This window comes from Lagenorhynchus albirostris, chromosome 21 (genome assembly GCF_949774975.1).
Source record: "Lagenorhynchus albirostris chromosome 21, mLagAlb1.1, whole genome shotgun sequence".
Lineage (NCBI taxonomy): Eukaryota > Metazoa > Chordata > Mammalia > Artiodactyla > Delphinidae > Lagenorhynchus > Lagenorhynchus albirostris.
The window spans coordinates 21030224-21050313 of NC_083115.1; the positions used below are offsets into that span (position 1 = coordinate 21030224).

The 20090-nt window shown below is 39.8% G+C and overlaps 1 protein-coding gene across 4 annotated transcripts in view; it reads right to left on the reverse strand.

The window, feature by feature from the left end:
- Positions 1 to 3303: 3303 nt before the first annotated feature.
- FAM149A (family with sequence similarity 149 member A) overlaps positions 3304 to 20090 on the reverse strand; it is a 29955-nt gene continuing 13168 nt past the window's right edge. For 2 of the 4 annotated variants that reach the window (XM_060136677.1, XM_060136679.1), the window contains exons 4-13: positions 18877 to 19019; positions 17427 to 17552; positions 16586 to 16756; positions 15816 to 16006; positions 14591 to 14745; positions 10916 to 11019; positions 10236 to 10445; positions 7354 to 7474; positions 5834 to 5912; positions 3304 to 3539 (exon numbers count right to left, since the gene is read on the reverse strand). In XM_060136677.1, coding sequence (XP_059992660.1) covers positions 3466 to 3539; positions 5834 to 5912; positions 7354 to 7474; positions 10236 to 10445; positions 10916 to 11019; positions 14591 to 14745; positions 15816 to 16006; positions 16586 to 16756; positions 17427 to 17552; positions 18877 to 19019 — 1374 coding nt within the window. In that variant the 3' untranslated portion in view covers positions 3304 to 3465. Of the gene's footprint in view, positions 3540 to 5600; positions 5913 to 7353; positions 7475 to 10235; positions 10446 to 10915; positions 11020 to 14590; positions 14746 to 15815; positions 16007 to 16585; positions 16757 to 17426; positions 17553 to 18876; positions 19020 to 20090 lie in introns of all 4 variants that reach the window. The other 2 variants (XR_009538342.1, XM_060136678.1) reach the window with 2 other exon arrangements.

A 20090-nucleotide genomic window follows, 5' to 3' on the forward strand; every position in this document is an offset into this window, starting at 1 on the left:
AATGCACAGCACCATCCTTCTCTCCTGGTAGCAACGTACACAGTGCTGCATCATAGAAGGTCCACCGTAAAAGGTAAGGATGCTCTGTGTAGGAAACAGTGCTGTACCAGGGTGAAAACAATCTGTCTGCCTTTGTAACCACATTCATTGTCAGCTTCATGGAACTAATCCGACTGAGTAGGAAGGTGTGAACTTACTTTCTCTCCTGAAGATTCATTCTACAGTAAAGGACGAATCCCTTCCCACTTGGAAGGTCTTTGCTACTCTCCCCAGCTTCAAATAAGTGCTTCTGAAAGTTAAAGTCGTGGGCCACAATGTGTTATAAACTACAGAAGGCCTTTGTACATGTTAACACTGATTTCCTTAAATTTTATCTCACTTGGAATGATTCCCAGTATGAAAAAGGTACCTAATTTAGATTAAAAAAATAAATTCTCACTGGATATAGAACTATGTTATCTATATACTCACACACATCAAATGATCAGTGTAAATTCCTACTGTCTTCAATTCCTCCTCTTATTCTCTCCTGAAGCCTCTTCAGACTTTTGTGTTGTCCATTCTTCTAGCACATATCTTGTCAAGATCACCAGTATCTCCCATGTAGCTAAATCTTTAAGTCATTTCTCAGACTTTATCTAAATTGACTTATCAACAGCATTCAACATGTTTGAGTCCTTATCACTTCCTTGAACCCCGCCGCCCCCGTTTGACTTTGACTCCATATTATCTTGATTTTTTTCTCCCTCACCAGTTATTCTTTCTGTCTGCTTTACTAGTTTCTCTTCACATCCCATACCTCCAGATGTTAAGATGCCCGGGGCTCAGAACTCTTTTTTCCCTGCTTCTAAGTTCTCACTTTCTTGGTTATCTCATCCATTTCAGTACTTAAATACCAAATATATATATATACACACACACACCCCAGTCTCTACCTCCTCTCTAAACCCCAGGGACAGATATCCAAACACCTCAACATCTCCACTTCAGGCATCTCAAACAAACATGTCTCAACATGCCTCCAAATCTGCTCCTCTTGAACTTTTTCTGATTTCGGGAAAGGCCAACACCATCTTTCCAAGTGTTAAGCCAGAGCTTTCGAGGCAATCTGGATTTTTTATTACCCTGCTCATCCAGTCCAATGGCAAATCCTATTGGCTCAAATTTGAGAACACACCCAAGGTCCCTGACTCCTCCCCAGCTGCACCACTACCATCTGATCTGAAACATCATCTCATGTCAGATTACATCACTTGGTCCTCAAAACTCTCCAGTGGCTCCCCATTTCGGATAATTTACAACTTCCAAGGCCAGAAAGCATCTTAAACCCTCAGCTCCTATTACTTTGCTGATCTCATTCTTTATTATTTACCCCCTTGCTAATCCCATCCCACGTCCCACTGGCCTCTCTGCTGCTCTTCAAACCTCCAGGTATGCTCCTGTTTTGGGCTGTGTGTTTTTTCCTCTGTCTAGAATTCTTTTTTCCATTTCTACATGGCTTCTTTTCTCATTTGCTTTGAGTCTTTGCTCAAAGACTACCTCTGCAATAAAGCCTCCCCTGACTGTCCTATCTAAAGTTGCAACTCTTTCCGCTGTCACATGGCCTTATTTTATATTTCTTCATAGCACTGATTGTTAGCTCACCTTACGTTTCTATTGATTTATAGTCTGTGCGCTCCACTGGAGTATAAGTTCTATTAGGGCAAAACTTTGTCTTGTTCAGCCCAATGCTTAGAACAGAATCTTATACAAAGGAGGTGCTTGATAAATATCAAGTATGATTGCCGCACAGGAATGCCATTTTCTGAAATGAAGATTAAATTGGTGTACTCAAAAATGAGGTAAAACCCTCACAAACATGTATGGATATGTATTTTGAATTCACAGGGAAAAGTTTGCTATGGAGTTGGAAATAAATGAATGAGTAACCTGTGTATTAGACACTGCAGAATAGAGAAATATTTACACAAATTATATTGAAAATTGGGAATCTAAAGATTTTATAAATGTAATGAATTTTTGAAAACTCAACACTTTTTATTAAAAATTAAAGAATTAAACATCCTAACCATGATCTGTAGTCATAAGAAAACAATGACAATAAAAATATAATATGCAAATGATTTATATTATAAAAATGTATCTCTTAATTGGTATAGAAATCCCATTCTAGTTCAGAATAACAACTCTATGGATACTTCCTTTAGTATTAAATTCATACAATCTAGTAGTTTTCTATGGTATTTTACATGTTTTTATATTATTTTTAAATTTCTTCATTTCTTCTTGGTTTTGGATAAACTGACATTTTAATTAATATAGTCACTAACCTTAGTTTAAAAATTGATCTCAGGAGTAATTTGATTTGCCGTTTTCAAACTTTGTTAGGGAAATTCTAAGATGAGACTCATTTATCAAAGTAGATTATTATGAAAACACTGCCCTACACCATCCTTGATTTAAGCATTATTTAATAAACTCTAGATTATTATCTGTATTATCTTCAATACAGGTGTTAAAATATATGCATGAGCAGGCTGTTGTTTTTTTTTAAGTGAGTGGTAAAGCCAAGACTTTATGTTATCTCCAAACTAGTACTTTATTTTCCAATAGAAAATGTTTGTAAGGTATGAGTCTAGACCACTGTACTTCTATTTTTTATTTTTTTATTTTTTATTTTTTGTGGTACGCGGGCCTCTCACTGTTGTGGCCTCTCCCGTTGCAGAGCACAGGCTCCAGACGCGCAGGCTCAGCGGCCATGGCTCACGGGCCCAGCCGCTCCGCGGCATGTGGGATCTTCCCAGACCGGGGCACGAACCCGCGTCCCCTGCATCGGCAGGCGGACTCCCAACCACTGCACCAGCCACCAGGGAAGCCCCTAAAGTGCTTTTTTAAAAAGGTATAAGAAAGTCAGCACAATGACTAGAACAATCTGAACATTAGTCAACCTGTCATATTGTACCCAAGGTGACTTTGCTGTTTTCTAAAGGAGGGAGTAATATCTATAAGTGACTAGGACTTTGATGGAATTAATAATAGAATGAGACAAAAAATCTCAAAAGACATAAAGTTACATACTCCTAGATAAAATGGCATATTCCTAGATAATATACTTTCATATACGAAGTAGTGTGTGAATACACGCACTAAGCATGTGTGTGTCTGTGTATAATTAATAAAAGGATGAATTATAAACACATATTAGATTCTTCTGAGCAAAGCCTAAAGAACCTTTACTGGAATGCTTCCGATAATGAAGAAGGTTGGTGGGTTTGACTTGTATTCTCTTTACAGCAAAAAGTGTTCAAAATTAAGTTGTTTATTTGTTTGCATTTCTCTCAGGCAGTCGAACATCTCAGACTGTCAGACAGATATATAACAATACTTCTTCTAGTTTTCAAGTGATAAATGGTGTACCAAGGCTTTGAATGTTTCAGCAGGTGTTGCAGTCCTGGTGAAGTCACATCAACACGCCACTTGGAATCTCTTTCTGAAAGTCAAAGTTGTCCTCTGAAAAGATTTAGGTGGAAATTGTGAACCTGAAACACCAAGCAAAATTCTCATTAAAATGTTACAAATCCCAGGTCCCAAAAGGATCGTGTTATATGTTCCATGCAGATGATATTTTTTAAAACGAAAAAAAAAAAAACTCAATGTCACTTGTACACAAATCAGGAAATAGTCATCTGGAAAAACTGCCACGCTGGGTGCTGAGAAGAAAGAGGGGTGCTTCCCCTCCACTGGGCCTTGGTCCTGGCCGTGAGTTCCCCCAGAGAACTCTGTCAGCTACCTTAAGAAGTCCTTCCCACTCTTGGTCCCTCAGCTTCTCCTTTCCTTTTTTTTTTTTTCTGCTACAGGAATAATGCTGATAAGTTAATAGCCCCTGCGCTTTTGGACCTGGAAGCAAAGGTAAGCAAGAGACCACAAGCCTGTCAGAGAAGAAGAAAATAAATCTTTAGAAATATAGGAACATCTCTCTTATGTACCCTCAATCACTTCTATAGACATAAAAAAGGCCTCCAACCAGCAATAATGACAGTTGTCACAAAGTTATTGATAAGAGAATACAGTGACTTAGTATTTGGTGAAAAATTAAGAGTGCAGATTTTAAACAAATTCAGAGCCCAGTTTCCTCTCCTAACCTCTAGTACTGTACGCCCAACAAACTATTTGGCATCTCCACTTAGCACGCTGCAGTCAACATCTCCGAAACTCCTTAGCCACTGTCTATTGCCATCCGCAGAATCATATTTATCAACCGTCACTGTTCTCTCTCTCACATACCATGGCTGCCTTTTAGAGAAAGAACTATTGTCATTGAAAATGACAGAGAATACTCCTGGGGAATATGCACAAGGCAAAAAGCAACAAAAAGACACAGCAGCTTAGAGCTATGAGCATAGGAGAAAAATCTCAAAAGAATAGAGAAATTTTGACATCACTATGCTATAGAACTATAGAAGGGCTGACATAAACAGTGATAAACCTGAGTTGTCCCAGTGCTTGAATTATACTAGATTTATTTCAAAGTTATATTATTATTTCCCTTAAAACAAATTATCCTCTACATTTGAGATTATCTATAATACAAATGATTCATATTTTTTGAGCAAACAGTGTATGCTTGGCATCTAGCTAGGTCCTTTCCATACATTTTTCCAATAATTGTTTTCTCCATCTAGTCTGTTATAAAAGAACTGAGGCCCGGAGCAGTTGAGGCTCTCCTAAAGTGCTCAGCTAGTAGGTGCTCGAGTCAGGATGGAAACGAGGCATTTGATTTCAGAGTGGCACACCTCATGACGATGCTACGTTGCCTCCTTGAACAAAAATGTTGGTAACGGTTTTGAAAATTAAAACATCATAGGCCTGAATTCAGTCTAGAAACTTGATTCTTTAAATGGCATACTACCTGAGAATAAGTATTTATCTGTAAAACTCTACATCATAAAATAACTAGAAGATTTGTATTAATTTTGTGAAGCATTTTTATGATGAGATCTTCAAAGAGAATCTGAAAATAGAGTTTCATTCAGAAGAAAAACATGGAAACTCTACAGCAGAGAGAGACACTGATTTCTCGTAAGACTCAAGACAGCATTTTCTTTTTTATGAGGGTGAGGCTCTAAATTATTAGGAAACTTTGGGCATTTTCTCCTTTAAGATTGTGCAAATTAATAAAAGGAAACCGCAGCCAAAGTTGGGGTTGGAAAGCCAGTAGTGGGAGCTCTCATGCCCTGCCCACCACTCACCTTTACCCCACCAGGAAGACATCAGTAACTGACTGACCCCAACAGGAAGAGACTACCTTGCTCTCCCAAACAGGAAGCGCAGCTACATTCCTGCCCCAGCAGGAAGAAGGAAGACTTCCTTCTTGCCCAGCAACAAGCCCAGCCAATGGAAAACCCGGCAGGTCAGCCAAAAACAAGCTATCATCACTTGAGCTTTTACCTTCCTCCAATGAACTTTCCTTTTTTCCTTGCTGATGATCTCCTTTCCCTGTCCTGCCTTCCTTTTATAAAAGCCTTCCATGCCCTGCAGCTCCTCAGAATACGTCTGTTTGCCACATGAGATGCTGCCCAATTGATTCATGAACTCCTTACCAAAACCACTTCGATCTTCAGATTTACTCAGTTACTTTTTGTTTTTTTAACCAACAGCAGAGAAGTGCTTGTCTTTGCAGTTTTGCTCTTTACGGAGATTCCTGAGATATAGCCATAGATGACAAACTCTTGGTCAAAATTGTCCTCTCAAGGTCGATAATCTCCAATTTCTCTTTCCAAAACTTGAAACTTCACGTATTACATCATTTTATTTGTATATGGAGAACACCGACCTGTCAAAAAACCTTGACCTGTCCATGTGTGACCAGCAAATTCCCTCAGTGTCAATGAACCTTTTCGGGGTGTATCTGACTGTTAGAAGAAAAATAAAATGAGGGATGAGTTTTATCGTTTCAAATATTTTTAAAAACGTAAGTTATGGTTAACAGAGAACCGACCCAAAATGTATGGGATGTGCTGGGCTTGAAAACTGTTCTGTGGCCAGAGATCTTTCTTGAAGGGGTGATCTTTCTACACGGACAGGTACTGTGCTCAACACATGTTTTTGTGGATGCCTTTCTCTGAGCTAAATGAAGGATGATATGCTCTTGTTTAAAATAAATGCAATCCTTAAAAAGACAAAAGAAAATCTATATATGCTTCAATCAGTCGCTCGTTTATCATTCATTCACTCGCTTATTTGAAAACTTTTATTTAGATATTGCTAAGTATAAGGTCCACTAAACACACCTATCAATTTAATTATGTAATTGTAGTTTTTAACCCGGTAAAGTGGTAGGGCCTTAATAAGTAAATATGGATTAAAAACCTTACCTGCATAAAATTCTTAATATTAAACTATGATAGAAATGTTCTTCTGCATTTGTGAAGCATCTGACTTTTTTTAAATGTGATATTTGACTGCTTTTAGGATTCCACTCTAAGCCACAATACTCTAAAGTTAAATATTAAAGCTTTGCAACTCTTGCCTTCTGAGAATGAGTTTTACTGTTATATTCAGGGAGGCAAAAGGAATGCGAGAGAAAGCCCTGCCTCAGCTGGTTTTTCTCTCCCTAGGCTCTATGTTCTCACCCTTGGGGGTCTTCTGTGTTTTATAAAATAGACACAAGTTACTTGTATTGGAGTGAAGTGAGCAGTCATTATAAATCTGGGGGAAACCTGGTTAGGCTTTCTACCAGCAGCATACCTTCCCCAGACTTTCTGTGGTTGCTTGGCTGAGTTGAGCCTGGGTGAAGAAGACATTATGCCTACATTCCAGTGAACATGGCAAAGATTAACTGTAAAAATGAGAGCTGGGAAAAATGGCAGGGTATGTTACTGTGTTCTTAATCTATGCCAGGCATTATTTAACATCTATAAATTCATTTAATCCTTATAACAATTCTTTGAGGTAGGAATCATTATTGCCCTTTTATAAGTGAGAAAATTAACGCTCAGGGAGACTAATTGGAAGCAAATCATATGAAGAGTTTGTGTGGCAGGATTCAAACACAGATCTGCCTGTCCCCTGACGTAATCTTCATGCTAGTTTCTTCACTACACCATCCTGACCGTCAGATATGGCCTTGACACCTGGACTTTCTGATTTAGTTCGGGCTGTGTTTTTATTTCACAAAATATTGAATTAATCCTCCCACCTCCTATAAATTCTCACAAGCCAGTTACTTTCAAGAAACAGATCATGGAGACATTTTATGCTACCGTGTTCATGTGGAAGTGTCCAAATTATGTTTGTTTGTTTTCCAACAAACAATGTAAATGGTGAACTTAAATATTAAGAAATCTGTCTTACAGAAACAGGACGCCATCCGGGAACTGCCATATTCTGCTCCCCAGTCTCTGAGCCTATTGGTGGCAACCTGCTCCTTGAGGTCTGAACTGGTGGGGAGGCCGTGCGGTCCACGCCAGTTTGCCTGTAAACACAACAACATGACCTGAGCACCCAGGTACAGAGACGAACAGACCTTACCGCGAAGCTATTAATCACAACCTGCCTCCCAAAGGAAACGCCAAGTAGGATGAGCTGAGTTTCTACAAGATGGGCAGGGGACTGAGTCCCAGCCCCAGTCACCTCTGTGTTTAGTAAGGACTGTGAGCCTGTATTTACTGAGTGCTCAGCTGTGCTAGCCCCTGCGCAGAACACGGAAGTTTTTGAATATCTAGTTCCTCTCCTTAAGAAGATTACAAAGTACTGAAAACAAATCAAGTAATTAGATTACAATGCAATGCAGTTGATATAATATAGTGCTACGGTGTCTGGTTCTGAATACAAGCACTGTAGAAATTTAGGGAATAGAGCAATCAATGAAGGATAAAATTAATTCTCAATGTGCAGGGCCTAGATGAGGAAAACCACAAAAATTTATGTAAGGTCATAAAAGGCAAAATATGTTCTCTGATGGGAAAACTAAGTTTTGTGAAAATGTCAATTATTCCTACATTTTTAATAGATTTAATGCTATGAGGTTCAATGTGATACTTTTTTTTTAATTTGACAACCAGATTGTAAAATTTATTTGTCAACATGGGTGAGTAATTTCAACAAAGGAAGAGTAATGATGATAAAAGACCTTCCCTACCACATATTAACACTGAAAAATTAAATTGTCTAATTTGTGCACAAGAATAGAGATGGATATTCTAGAAACAGATTCTAATTCATTTATTTATTAATAATAAATTCATGAAAATTAAAATATGACAATTTTTGATTCATCAAGTTTTAAAATATACATACTAACTAAAGTTTACAGGCTGCAAGGAAATAGTCTTGTGGATTGCTAGTAGGTCTATAAATTGGTAGAACCATTCTTAGAAGAACTTTGGAAAAATATTTCAAGAGCCTTAAAAATATCCATAACCTTTGACCTGGTAGCTTTACTTCTAGGACTTACCACCAGGAAACAGTTTAAAGACATCCTTACTAAAATTTATGTAAGATAACGTTCACTGTACAATATAATAGTGAAAATATAGAAGAAATGAAAATTTTCAGTAATAGGGCAACACAGTAAATTATTATATACCCACATAATTATATTTTAGTCATTAAAATCATGCTTTCAAAAATGTCTGATAGGGCTTCCCTGGTGGTGCAGTGGTTGAGACTCTGCCTGCCAATGCAGGGGACACGGGTTCGTGCCCCGGTCCAGGAAGATCCCACATGCCGTGCAGTGGCTAGGCCCGTGAGCCATAGCCACTGAGCCTGCGCATCTGGAGCGTGTGCTCTGCAACGGGAGAGGCCACAACAGTGACAGGTCCATGTACCGCAAAAAAAAAAAAAAAAAGTACAAAACTCTACACTATATTAAACTTTCACAGGTGGGGGAGGAATTAGAAAAGATACGCTAAAAGGGCTTTTTAGCATAGCAATAATTTTAAAAATGTTGAAAGACATGGATCTACAAATAGGGAGAGGCCAGGACAAAACAGGAAGGGAATGTACAGTTGGAGGTGTCTGAATTTATTTCAGTAAAAAATAGAAAAGGTTTTTGATGAAAGCCTGACAGTGGAGGCCGGGTGGGCTGGGAGGAAGAGGAGAGAGCCAGTAATGTGCTATTGACACGGCAGAGGATGACGAAGAGGGTCCCAGGTGGCCAAAGTGACATGGAGGAGGGAGTGAGATCTTGAAAGAATTAACAGAGCAGACTCAAATAAAGCTGGAAAGAGCACTTCCGACTAGTGAAAGAAACGCTGACTTATCATAAAGCTGTAAAGGGTGCTATGGAGTGCATCTCGAAGGAGTCCAGTCACTCGTTAAGCACTGGCAGCTGCTTACACATCCCCCCGCGCAGGGGGACCTAGATGCGGTCCCTGTAATAACTCCCTCCCGTGCTGCAGGAAGCCTGGTGGCCCGATGGTCCAGGGGCTGGTCTCCAAAGCCAGGCAGCACTGTGGGGGAGTGATCTTTGGCCAGTTATTTGACTCCTTTCAGCCTCTGTTTCCTCATCTTAGATTTGGGATAATGTGAGTACCAACTCAAAGGTTTGTGGTAGGTCACAAATAAAATAATAAATGTGATTCATTTAGCTAGTGCTGGGAACATGAAAGCAGTCAACAAACACTGGCTGTTGTTAACACAAGTATTGCCTCACACTTGAGTGAGTGAGAAAACTGGAAAGCTCCTTCGTAATTCTAAAGGAAGAGACAAATTCCTTTCTAATAAGGCAATGATTTGATGTTGATCCCTAAGGTCAAAAGATTTTCTGAAATTCCCTACACAGAATGAAACTCGCCCTTCAAGATAAATAAAAACTAATGGGTATATGTCCCTTTTATTTTAACCGCATCTTATGTACATCAGTTTTTACACCTCACCATGAAAGTATTAATTGTGTATATATAAAAGCATTAGCTAATGATTAGTTTTACAGACTCAGCCATTGAAACCCACCTAAGACCCTCTCCATCAGGAGTTTCATTGCGCTTAGCTGCCTGTGCTGTAGGTACACGGCCTGACTTTATATTCTAGTATCTAACTAATAGCTAGTATCTAGTAGTAAGTATACTACTGGAACAAATTCATGTTAAATATCCAAATAATGAGCTACTTAGAAAACTGTCCACATAAGATCTGACAAGGGATGCTTTGTCCAGAATAAACCATAAACCCTAATTGACAAGCATCTCTGTCCTCCGTGACCTTTGTTTTACCACCAAAGAAACAAGACTTACAGTTTCGTTCCCCTAAGAACTTCATCACTGTACACGCTGGGGATTTTTATTCTCTGTGATTCTGAGGTAAGAGAAGGCAGCCTCCTGTATGCCGGTGTTTTCTTTGCAGAAGTCTGTAGTCCGCGAGCCTCCAAGATCCTTGCCAGACGGTGCTGGGCCGAGGCAAGAGCACCGGCCCCTAAACCCAGAGATCTGTCCTCTTGCTCACTCCTGGGGGAGGGAAGTCAAGTTCATTACTCACATGTAAGCTCTATGCATTTGCTCATTACTAGGCTTTGTCTAGAACACAGCCTGGCACGTAGAATTTAGTCCTATTTGTTGAATGAATGGACAGACCAGCATTTCCAGTTCAATTTTAATTTCAGTGAAGGATCATCGACAGGGGGAAGAGATCTCATTGTTTTAAGTCTCTCACTGTTTGTAATCAAACCGTATAGCCCACAAGATTAAGCATTCACAGCTACAGTCCCCTTTTCTTATCGGCCCCAACCTAACAGGAATTGTTTTGTGGTTGTCATTAGAACAGGCTGTTTTCATTCTTACGCGTTGGCTGTTATGTGCTCAGACACACCTGGAGCATGGGATTAAATGCAATTCTTACCATCTCGTCCTCAGTGGTCTTTAGTGGTCGAGTGTGTCCAGCGCAGGGAAGAGGCTGGGTGATTATTTTTTATACGTACTGTGTTCTATCTGCAAAATAAGTAGGTCTCTGCTGAAGTGGTTTTGCTTGAATTGTCATCACACCATTCAAGTCACTATAAAAATTATTGGAGAAGCGATGAATCTGAGGAAAGTGAAAAGAATAAAAATTAAACAGCACCCAGAGCCGTTGCAATTACGGATGCCTGTCAGGAGCCCACAGGAAACAAAGGGCAGCCTCAAACTGGCTAACTTGAGGTGCATTTAATAAAGGGACCATACTTTCTAAAGACGTGTGAAGAGAAATGAATAAGGAATGAGCAATTCCCCAAGGCTTGTTAACAGTAGGGACACATTACCACACCTAGGCTCAGAGCAGCAAGAAGTGAGGGAGAGGTTTCTGGAATCTGGACCGGGTAGCTGATGGAGAAATGCCACCAACCCACTGTGACCTGGTAGTAGGGCCAGGAGGAAACAAGCCAGGCCTCGTTCTCCTCCGTGCTCTGGCTCCCAAAAGCTGCAGGGCAGGGAGCCCTCTGTTCATTCGCTGTGTGTTCACCTTCACCAGGGTGAAGAGGGTGGACAGAGAGTCTGGAGAAGCAAAGAAAAGGTGTCCCAGCTCCCACTGGTCAGCTTGTCTGGCACCTCTCCTCCGACCCAACCCTTCACAGCTCACCCCAGTGAGCTTCCCGGACCAGCTCCAGAGTCTGGGAGAACCTGAGACCAGAGTCTGACAGGCTTGCATTTGAATCCCAGTTCTTAATGCCCCCTGCTTGGTCATCTTGGAAAGATTATTAACTTCCTAATCTTTACTCTGGGGGATAATGATTCCTACTTCATAGAGTTATTAGAAGAATTCAATTCGATAACCTTGGTGAAAGCATGAAGTCAGGGCTAAGTAATTATTAATTTCCTATTCCATCCCATAATATGACCAACTAGGATTTAAAATAATGTATAGCTTCAGGCAAACAGGATTTCTGAAACTAGAATTATAGTTCGAGAAAAATGTGGCACCCCTAATCACATTTTCCTCATATTGAATATATATAGAAGTAAATGTTAGAGGAATAAAGTAAGACCTATTGTGATTATCACTAAAATGCTTTGACTATTTCAAAATAAACTCTACTAGTACTTTACTTTTAAACTTTGTTGCCCATTCACTTTCTTTTAACTTTTATCCAAATGCAAACAACAAAATAGCCGTAAAAAGCATTTTAAAAAACCATAAAAAACTGTAAACACAACAAAATATCTGTTAAAATAGATCCTTAGGTTTTAAAATCTCCGTATTTTTCAAGTGTATTTATATTGCCTGATAGTTAAATGTTCTCTTCTAGGTTGTCATCAACTGTTCCTTTATGTGATTCATACTTCAATATGAAAAGTGAGCAATACTGTTGAGCCTGTCAGAGCAGTTTAAAGAGACCAAAAAGTTCATTAAACTGGTAGCAATTCCAAAAGTTTCTTTTGAACAGCACGAACAAAGACATTGTAAGCCCTTAAACTAGAGGGTAAAACAACCCTATGAGATATTTCTGTTTCAATCCACTGCTCCGTGAACCTTGGGCCCTATTGCTCCTATGCTGGGTGCATATTTTCGTCTCTGCCTTGTCATCCTCCCTTTTCTTTTTCAGCTTAATAAATCTTGCCTGTCATTTAGGATTTAGTTCACGTATTACTCTACTTTGTGAGGGTATGCTACTTTCCCTCTGAGCCCCACAGCATTAATGAGCTAAAAGACATCTAATTATAATATAAAATATGATATGATCTATAATTAGCATCTGATTATAATAATCAAAGCTAACACTTAGTCTGCTCTGTGCCACACACTGTACTAAATGTCTTATCTCCTTTAATTCTCATGGCTTCCTATTTCATAGATCCTGTAGATAATGGAACAGGCTTTGAAAGAAAGGGGCAGATTCAAGATCACAGAGTCAATAGCTTGTGACATTGGACTCCAAAGTTGTAGTCTATATCCAAAGCTCAAACTCTCATCCACTCTAAACATATCGTGTGTGTGTGTGTGTGCGTGTGTGTGCGTGCGTGTGTGTGCGTGCGTGCGTGTGTGTGTGTGTGTGTGTAGTATTGTTTGGTATGGCTTGACTCCCTCCAACTAACTTGTACGGACCAGGAATCCTGTCTTATCTTTTTTCTGCTTCCCCACAGCAGACGGGCTGTGCAAACATAAAGTCCAAACTCCTTAGCACTCCTGAAGGTCTCCCATAAGCAAGCTCATCCTTTCCAGCCTCACCTTCCACGAGATCATTTTTTTTCTTTTTAATTATTTTATTTATTTTATGCTTGCCTGCGTTGGGTATTCGTTGCTGCGCATGGGCTTTCTCTAGTTGCAGCGAGGGGGGCTACTCTTCGTTGTGGTGCATGGCCTTCCCATTGTGGTGGCTTCTCTTGTTGCGGAGCACAGGCTCTAGGAGCACGGGCTTCAGTAGTTGTGGCTCACAGGCTCAGTAGTTGTGGCTCGCGAGCTCTAGAGCACAGGCTCAGTAGTTGTGGCGCATGGGCTTAGTTGCTCCATGGTGTGTGGGATCTTCCCGGACCAGGGCTCGAACCTGTGTCCCCTGCATTGGCAGGCGGATTCTTAACCACTGTGCCACCAAGGAAGCCCCTCCACTAGATCTTTGAATAGGGACACAATTCAAGAAGAATTTACTGAGTTCCCAGTATATACCTGTGTTAGGAGCTCTCACATATTTATATGGTTTTATCCTCACAACAATCCGTTTCACAACATATTATTACCCTCGTTCTATAAAGAAACTGAAGTTTAGACAAGTTAAACAACATGTCCAAGATAATTCCCCTCATAGGTCTCTTGATTCCAAACGCCCTGGTTTTGCCACAGTGACTCTGCTTGTCCCAGTATCTCATCCTCTAAGCCTCAGTCCAATCACTGTTCCCCTCCCTCACTCCTCCATGTGGGTCTGAATTGACCCACTCAGAATTCCTATCCAGGAAAGCCTACCCATTTCTTCATGTTTCTGTTCAAATTTCACCTCCAACCAAAAAAGATAAAGCCTCACTCCAGGCAGAATAAATCATTTTCTCCCTGCTTCTCCTACAACTCTTTTGCACAACGCTCACAGAAGACTTTGCATCTGACCTGTATCATACTCTTCACTTTTACTAGGTCAGGGAATATGCTGTGTTCATCTCTACATCTCCTTAAAACACCTAATACAGTTCACTTAATACAAACTCAATTAATGTTGAATGAACCCAACGTATACTCATTGATTGAGTCTTTTATCACTTTGGTGGGAGGACAGGAGAACATCTGTAACCTTCAAATTGGTTAGAACGATTGGGGGAAAGCATTTTTTTTCTTCAAAAATATGGAAACAGCTCTACAGTTCAAAGCAGGTGGAAAGTCTCAAATCTGAGTGTCCCTACTCTATCAAAGAATCTGGTGATTCTATTCAACCCCATTCAATTTAATAATTTATTTAAATATTAAAAAATATTTTTTTAATATTTATAAATTGAATATTTATAAATATTCAATTTAATAATTTAATTAAATTAATTATTTAATTAAAAATAATTAAAAATAATTATTTTTAAATTTTAGTCTTATTGGCCAACAGACCCAAATATCTTGATAACAGAATTTAATAGAATGGCACTCTTGACAAACTGAGGCCAGAGATACAAAGATTGAAGGAAAGAGAGAGTGGAAAAGCATCTACCTGAGGTGGGTTAAGATGAGAAGCCAGGGATACACTTCGAGTTTCAGAACTTCTGGACGGGGGAACACTGGACACATCAGCATTAATACAGGAAACGACCATAGGTGGAGATTTATTCTCAGCTACTTTCGATTTTTCTTTCTGTTTTTTTCCTTCTGTGCCAAAGAAAAATCAGTATTATTAAGAAAAATACTATCAAATACATGTACTTAAAATCCCCTGTTCAAAGAGAATATCTGTTCTTGAGATACCATGAGTCTGCTGTGGCTGCTGAACCTTCCTATAGAGAGGACAGACCCCACAGAGCAATGGGCTCCCACTTTCCAAGAGCATCTAATGAAATGACTGTCATTGCAGTGGTACATAGAAAAATCGGGATTATACACTGGGGCAAGGAGGATTCTTGGTACTTTATAATATCCCAATTAATCCCCTTGATTGGAAGAAGTAACATTTAATTAAGTAAATTTAATTAAGTAAAATTTAATTATTAATATTTAATGATTATTTCCCTATTATACAAATTGGTTAATACTAGTCACTACTGTCCACCACTGAAATTTCCATAATTTGTTTCTGCTCAGTTTCAAGTAGTTTAGAGAACATTTTATACAGGTAAATGAAGTGATTAATAAATTAGCTTTGTTTACATTTTATTTTATAAATAATGTCATCTATAGTTAAAAAACAATATCCCATTATTAGACATTAGTTAGGTAATTTTTTTTTTTTTTTTTTTTTTTGCGGTACGCGGGCCTCTCACTGTTGTGGCCTCTCCCGTTGCAGAGCACAGGCTCCAGACGCGCAGGCTCAGCGGCCATGGCGCACGGGCCCAGCCACTCCGCAGCATGTGGGATCTTCCCGGACCGGGGCACGAACCCGTGTCCCCTGCATCAGCAGGCGGACTCTCAACCACTGCGTCACCAGGGAAGCCCCAGTTAGGTAATTTTTTTAAGCCAGAATTTAAAAAGTGACTTGTAGCTTCTTTCTTGTGTATTTCTGTGTTTTTTTCGGGAATGCCTCTACCTCGTTTTTATAGCTCAAAAAACGAGAATGTCCTTTATGAAGTGATTAAAGCTCACTTGTGAATAAAGGCAGAAAACCCAACTTCCCTTCTCACCCCAGTCAGGTCCTAGATTTGGCCAAACTCGTGGGGCAGAAAGCTGAGGAACAGGAATTATTTTTTCTTTTCATTAGGTCAACTTATTAAGTACAAATTAAGTACCTGTGAGTGTAACTTCCCAGCTTTTCCTGGTCAGCTTTTCCAGTATTTCCACCACAGCTGTCCAGATGTGATCAAACACTTCTGCAGCCACCGCGTCTCTGACACAGTCACGTGGGGAAACAGGAGGAAGTCCGTGCTTATGCCACGTCCTGTGGTGCTGAGCTGGGTTTTGTTCAAGACAGTCCTCGTCACTAAGGACAAAACCCATTTTCATCACTAAAGTATCAAAGGTTGAAGTTCAAATAATGCCACCTATCTATCTATCCAACATGCACGCATATATATACATCGTACATATATAAATAAACCCAACATGCTTTTTTAAACAGCACTTTGCTATTTTTTAATGTATCAGCTTTCAATCAGGAGGCAAATGTTTATTATGCAATACTGATAGCTTTTGTCTAAGAACCAAATAGGCATTTAGTGCAAAGACTGGACTTTCCCCTTTGCCCCCATGGGTGGCCAGGTATAGGGCACCTGGAGCCCCGGGGGACAAAGGCCGCTAGTTGCCTTTCCACTTTCTACAACATGCTGAACACGATTCTTGTTTTCTGTCTGAGCCACGTTGTCAGTAAGAAAGGGAAACGCTGCTCTAGCATATCTACATCCTGCCAGGAATCTAAAAGCTTTGGGGAGCACGTTACTCTCAAAAGGATGGAAAATCTTTTGGATAAGTGAAAAATGCACAAAACACTAAATGAGCATATAATCAAAATACATGCCCAATATTATTGTACTAAGTCAATATCAAATAAAATTCTATTTACTCTTCTTTTCTGTCAAAAGCGAAATACTCTTCAATCTTCCCATCCACATCATAAACCTCTTCTTCCAGGGATGAACATGCCGTGAGGTCCGCAATCCCTGTGCCAACAGGACCAGGCAGGGTGAGGGCTGAGAGTGCCGCCGGGACTATTTGAGAGCCAGAGATGCACAGCCTGTGGGGAAAATCAGATTCTCCGTGAGGGTTTGCAGAACGTCAACAATACAATGTCTACATGATCGTGGTGGGTCTTTAAATTATCCATAAAGCCACAGAGTCCCAAATTTTAAAAATCACTAAATATTACATTTGACAAAAGTCATACACTTAAAAGCAACATTTTGGCTCAGACATCATTCAAATTTTTAAGGGCTTCTTAAAAGTCTAAATTATTCTACAAGCTTGTATCCTCTTTGCTGTAATGAAGGGATGTCATGGCACAGTCCCGAATATGTGTGAATGGCATAGAGGGATTTACCAAAATCTGTTAGTGAGCAAAAGAAAACGGAATAGAGCTTTATTTATTCTGTTACTGCCCTGTGGCTTAGGATCCATCACAATAAAGCAGTTTTTGATTTTGCATCTAGGCTGCCTTTCAGAGTCTTTGAAACAGTTTAAAAGTTAACTCCCTTGATATTTGTATTACACACACACGTACCATCACCATCATCAACTGCAAATCAGAAGCATCTTGGGTAAAAAAAAAAATGCTCTGTACCTGCCCTTCATTGAAATCAACAATTTTCCAAATTGTTGGAGCAAGGCTCATGGCTCAGATAGACATGAAAAAGTATAACTAAAATGCAATTTAAAATACTTTTCAAAAGTGACTTGTAGCAACATACTCTCTGATGTTGCTGCTGGGTTCACAGTCGTCAGAGAAGGGTCTGTGGACGGCAGAAGCAGGTTTGCTGCCCTGAAAATGCTGGAACCCTTCATCAGTGGGCAGGACAAGCTGTCTTCCTAATACTCTGCAAGTGAAAAAAAAGGAAACTAATATTTTTGATTGGAAAGGGAAAGATGTTTTGCAATTTTAAAAGTTGGGTAATGGACTTCCCTATAGTACTTTGAAGGAGCGTGTATGAAGTGATAAGGTAGATATTAGTACATGAACAGTGTAACGGGATCACAGGAAAACCACAGGCTTTGAGGGAAGCGGACAGACAGTTCTTGCCATTGATGAAGGGACCTGAGGCAAAGTTTTCAGGCTCCCTGAGCCACTGATTTCATCAGTTCGATTTTGTATGCAAAGTAGAATAATAGTGCCCTTGTAGGACTAAGGAGTGGCTGATAGATAATGTAACCAGATTCAGACAACTAGGGTAATGCTGGGCACACAGAAGCTCTCTATAAATGTTAACTGATATATACATAATGCAGAAAAATATGTAAATATATACACTAGGCTTACAGTCCTTGTCATCTTTTCTTTTTTCTACCCTCTCCTCCTTCATTTTTATCTTAAGTATGTAAGACAACACTGAAAGAAACAGATCTGAGCTCCTGGATTTCAGGCAAGTGCATCACGATGCCTAGAAAAGTCCATATCCATCATTAATATCTAGTGCACACTAAGGCAGGGGCTTACAAAGGACTGGAGAGGAAAAATAAAAACCTATTTAGTCAAGATTTTTAAAAAGTTACTTAGTTGAGGTAACCAGAAAACCTATCAACGTTTGTACGAGTGTTCTAATTTATTCTCCCCAGATATAATATAGAGGAACTTCAGATAACTGACATGGATTATTTTTTTTCCCTCTAAGTAGGTTTGGCTGAGTAACTGAAGGAAGAACATCTTCCCTTCTTACTCATCTACATCTTTCATCTTTGATATAAAAAAAATAGATGATCCTTCCTGCATAAGGAATCTTGGTGAGATGGTCAGATTCACCTATCCAATCACTCAGCAAATAATCACTCTGTTCACCTCCCCTGCCCAACCCCGCCCTGTGCACTGCTCTCAAGGGCAGATACATGTTGCTCACAGACTAGCGAGTGTGAAGGTAAAGGATAACTCCTGCCCTTCTTCCATTCTCGCATTTGTGATGCATGCAATGCCTTTCTGGGCATGAGCTACATTTGCTTCTCACAAATTAAAATGCACTTGAGTATCGGAATGTCTCCAGATTTCCTCAGACACCGTTGCAAAGGCGTGATTTCTCAGTAAAGGACATGTGTTCCAGATACATATTTTGACAAGTGCTTTTACTCAAAATATACCCAACTTATTGAACAGGTCAAGAGTGAGCGGTTCCCAAACACATTCTGGAGAATTACTATGAACAATCCCCTTACCTCAGATGGAGGGACCTTCTTGCCCACTCACTGCATTCAGCCCGTAGATTCTGGGTCTGAGGGCTTACTTTCCCTTCAAATAACATTTCCTCGACCTCCCAGAATAACTGCTGTACTTTCTGTGCATTGGCTTTGTCAAACTCCTAAAATAGAAATGCACATTTAGTTACAAGACCAGAAGTTGTAAATACGGGCTTCAGAATCAATGATACTTACAAATTTATATAGGAGGGAGCCCTCCCAGACATACCAGGGCTCCAATTTTTACTCTTCTGAAAAATTACATCCCACTTTGAGACTCAGTTTCCTTAACTGTTAAATAGAGATAATTTCTAGTACTAGAAATTCTCATAACTAGAGTTATGAGACCTATTCAAGATTGTACATAGACATAGTTTCAGGTATGAACATACATATTGACACAGACATTGATAATGACAGACACACACACCATATATCTAAGCACTTACACATGCACACATATATGCACACAGACATGTGTCCCTCATGTAGCTGGGCATGAGACACCTAAGTACATCTGCAAATTACAAACTTTTTTTTCTAATGAAAAGGAAAATTATTTCGTAGAAAGGGCCATTCACTTTCTTTTAATCAAGGAAACAGAAAAAGAAACCCACCTTAGGTATCCTAAGAGATGTGGTTATTAGGGCGGGGCCAGAGCATTCGTTTTTCTTGTGTGGCCTTAAGAGGTTCTTGGGCTATGGCCACAGTGAACGGTCAGTGAGAAAACCCTCCAGCCTTTCCATATATTCTCCATGATGGAGAAGTAACAGACCTATCGTCTCCACAGCCAGTGAGGAAAACATGAACATAACTACAATTGGAAGAGCCAACACTGTACCGGGGGCTGCAGGGCGAGAGCCCTGTTCAGTTTTCTCCCCGGGGGCTGGGGGGTGGCAGGTGAACCTGAAATCTAACCCACAACTCAGAGCGACCAAGTGCGTATTCAGCCTGACATACCTGATGCAAAATGGTCAATTTAGGTTGATTTTCACAGACTTTTCATAGATTTTCACAGCAAAAATGCGATATTTTCCATGTTACTTCTTCCCCCCAACTGATAACAAACTAGATTCCCAGACTGCAGGGGAGTTGAATTACCCCTTTTAAAATGAAAATAAGGAGAAAACTCAGAAGAATATTTGCCTCCTACGAGGGGACTGGGTGGCTGGAGTGTGGAAGAGGGCTTATTT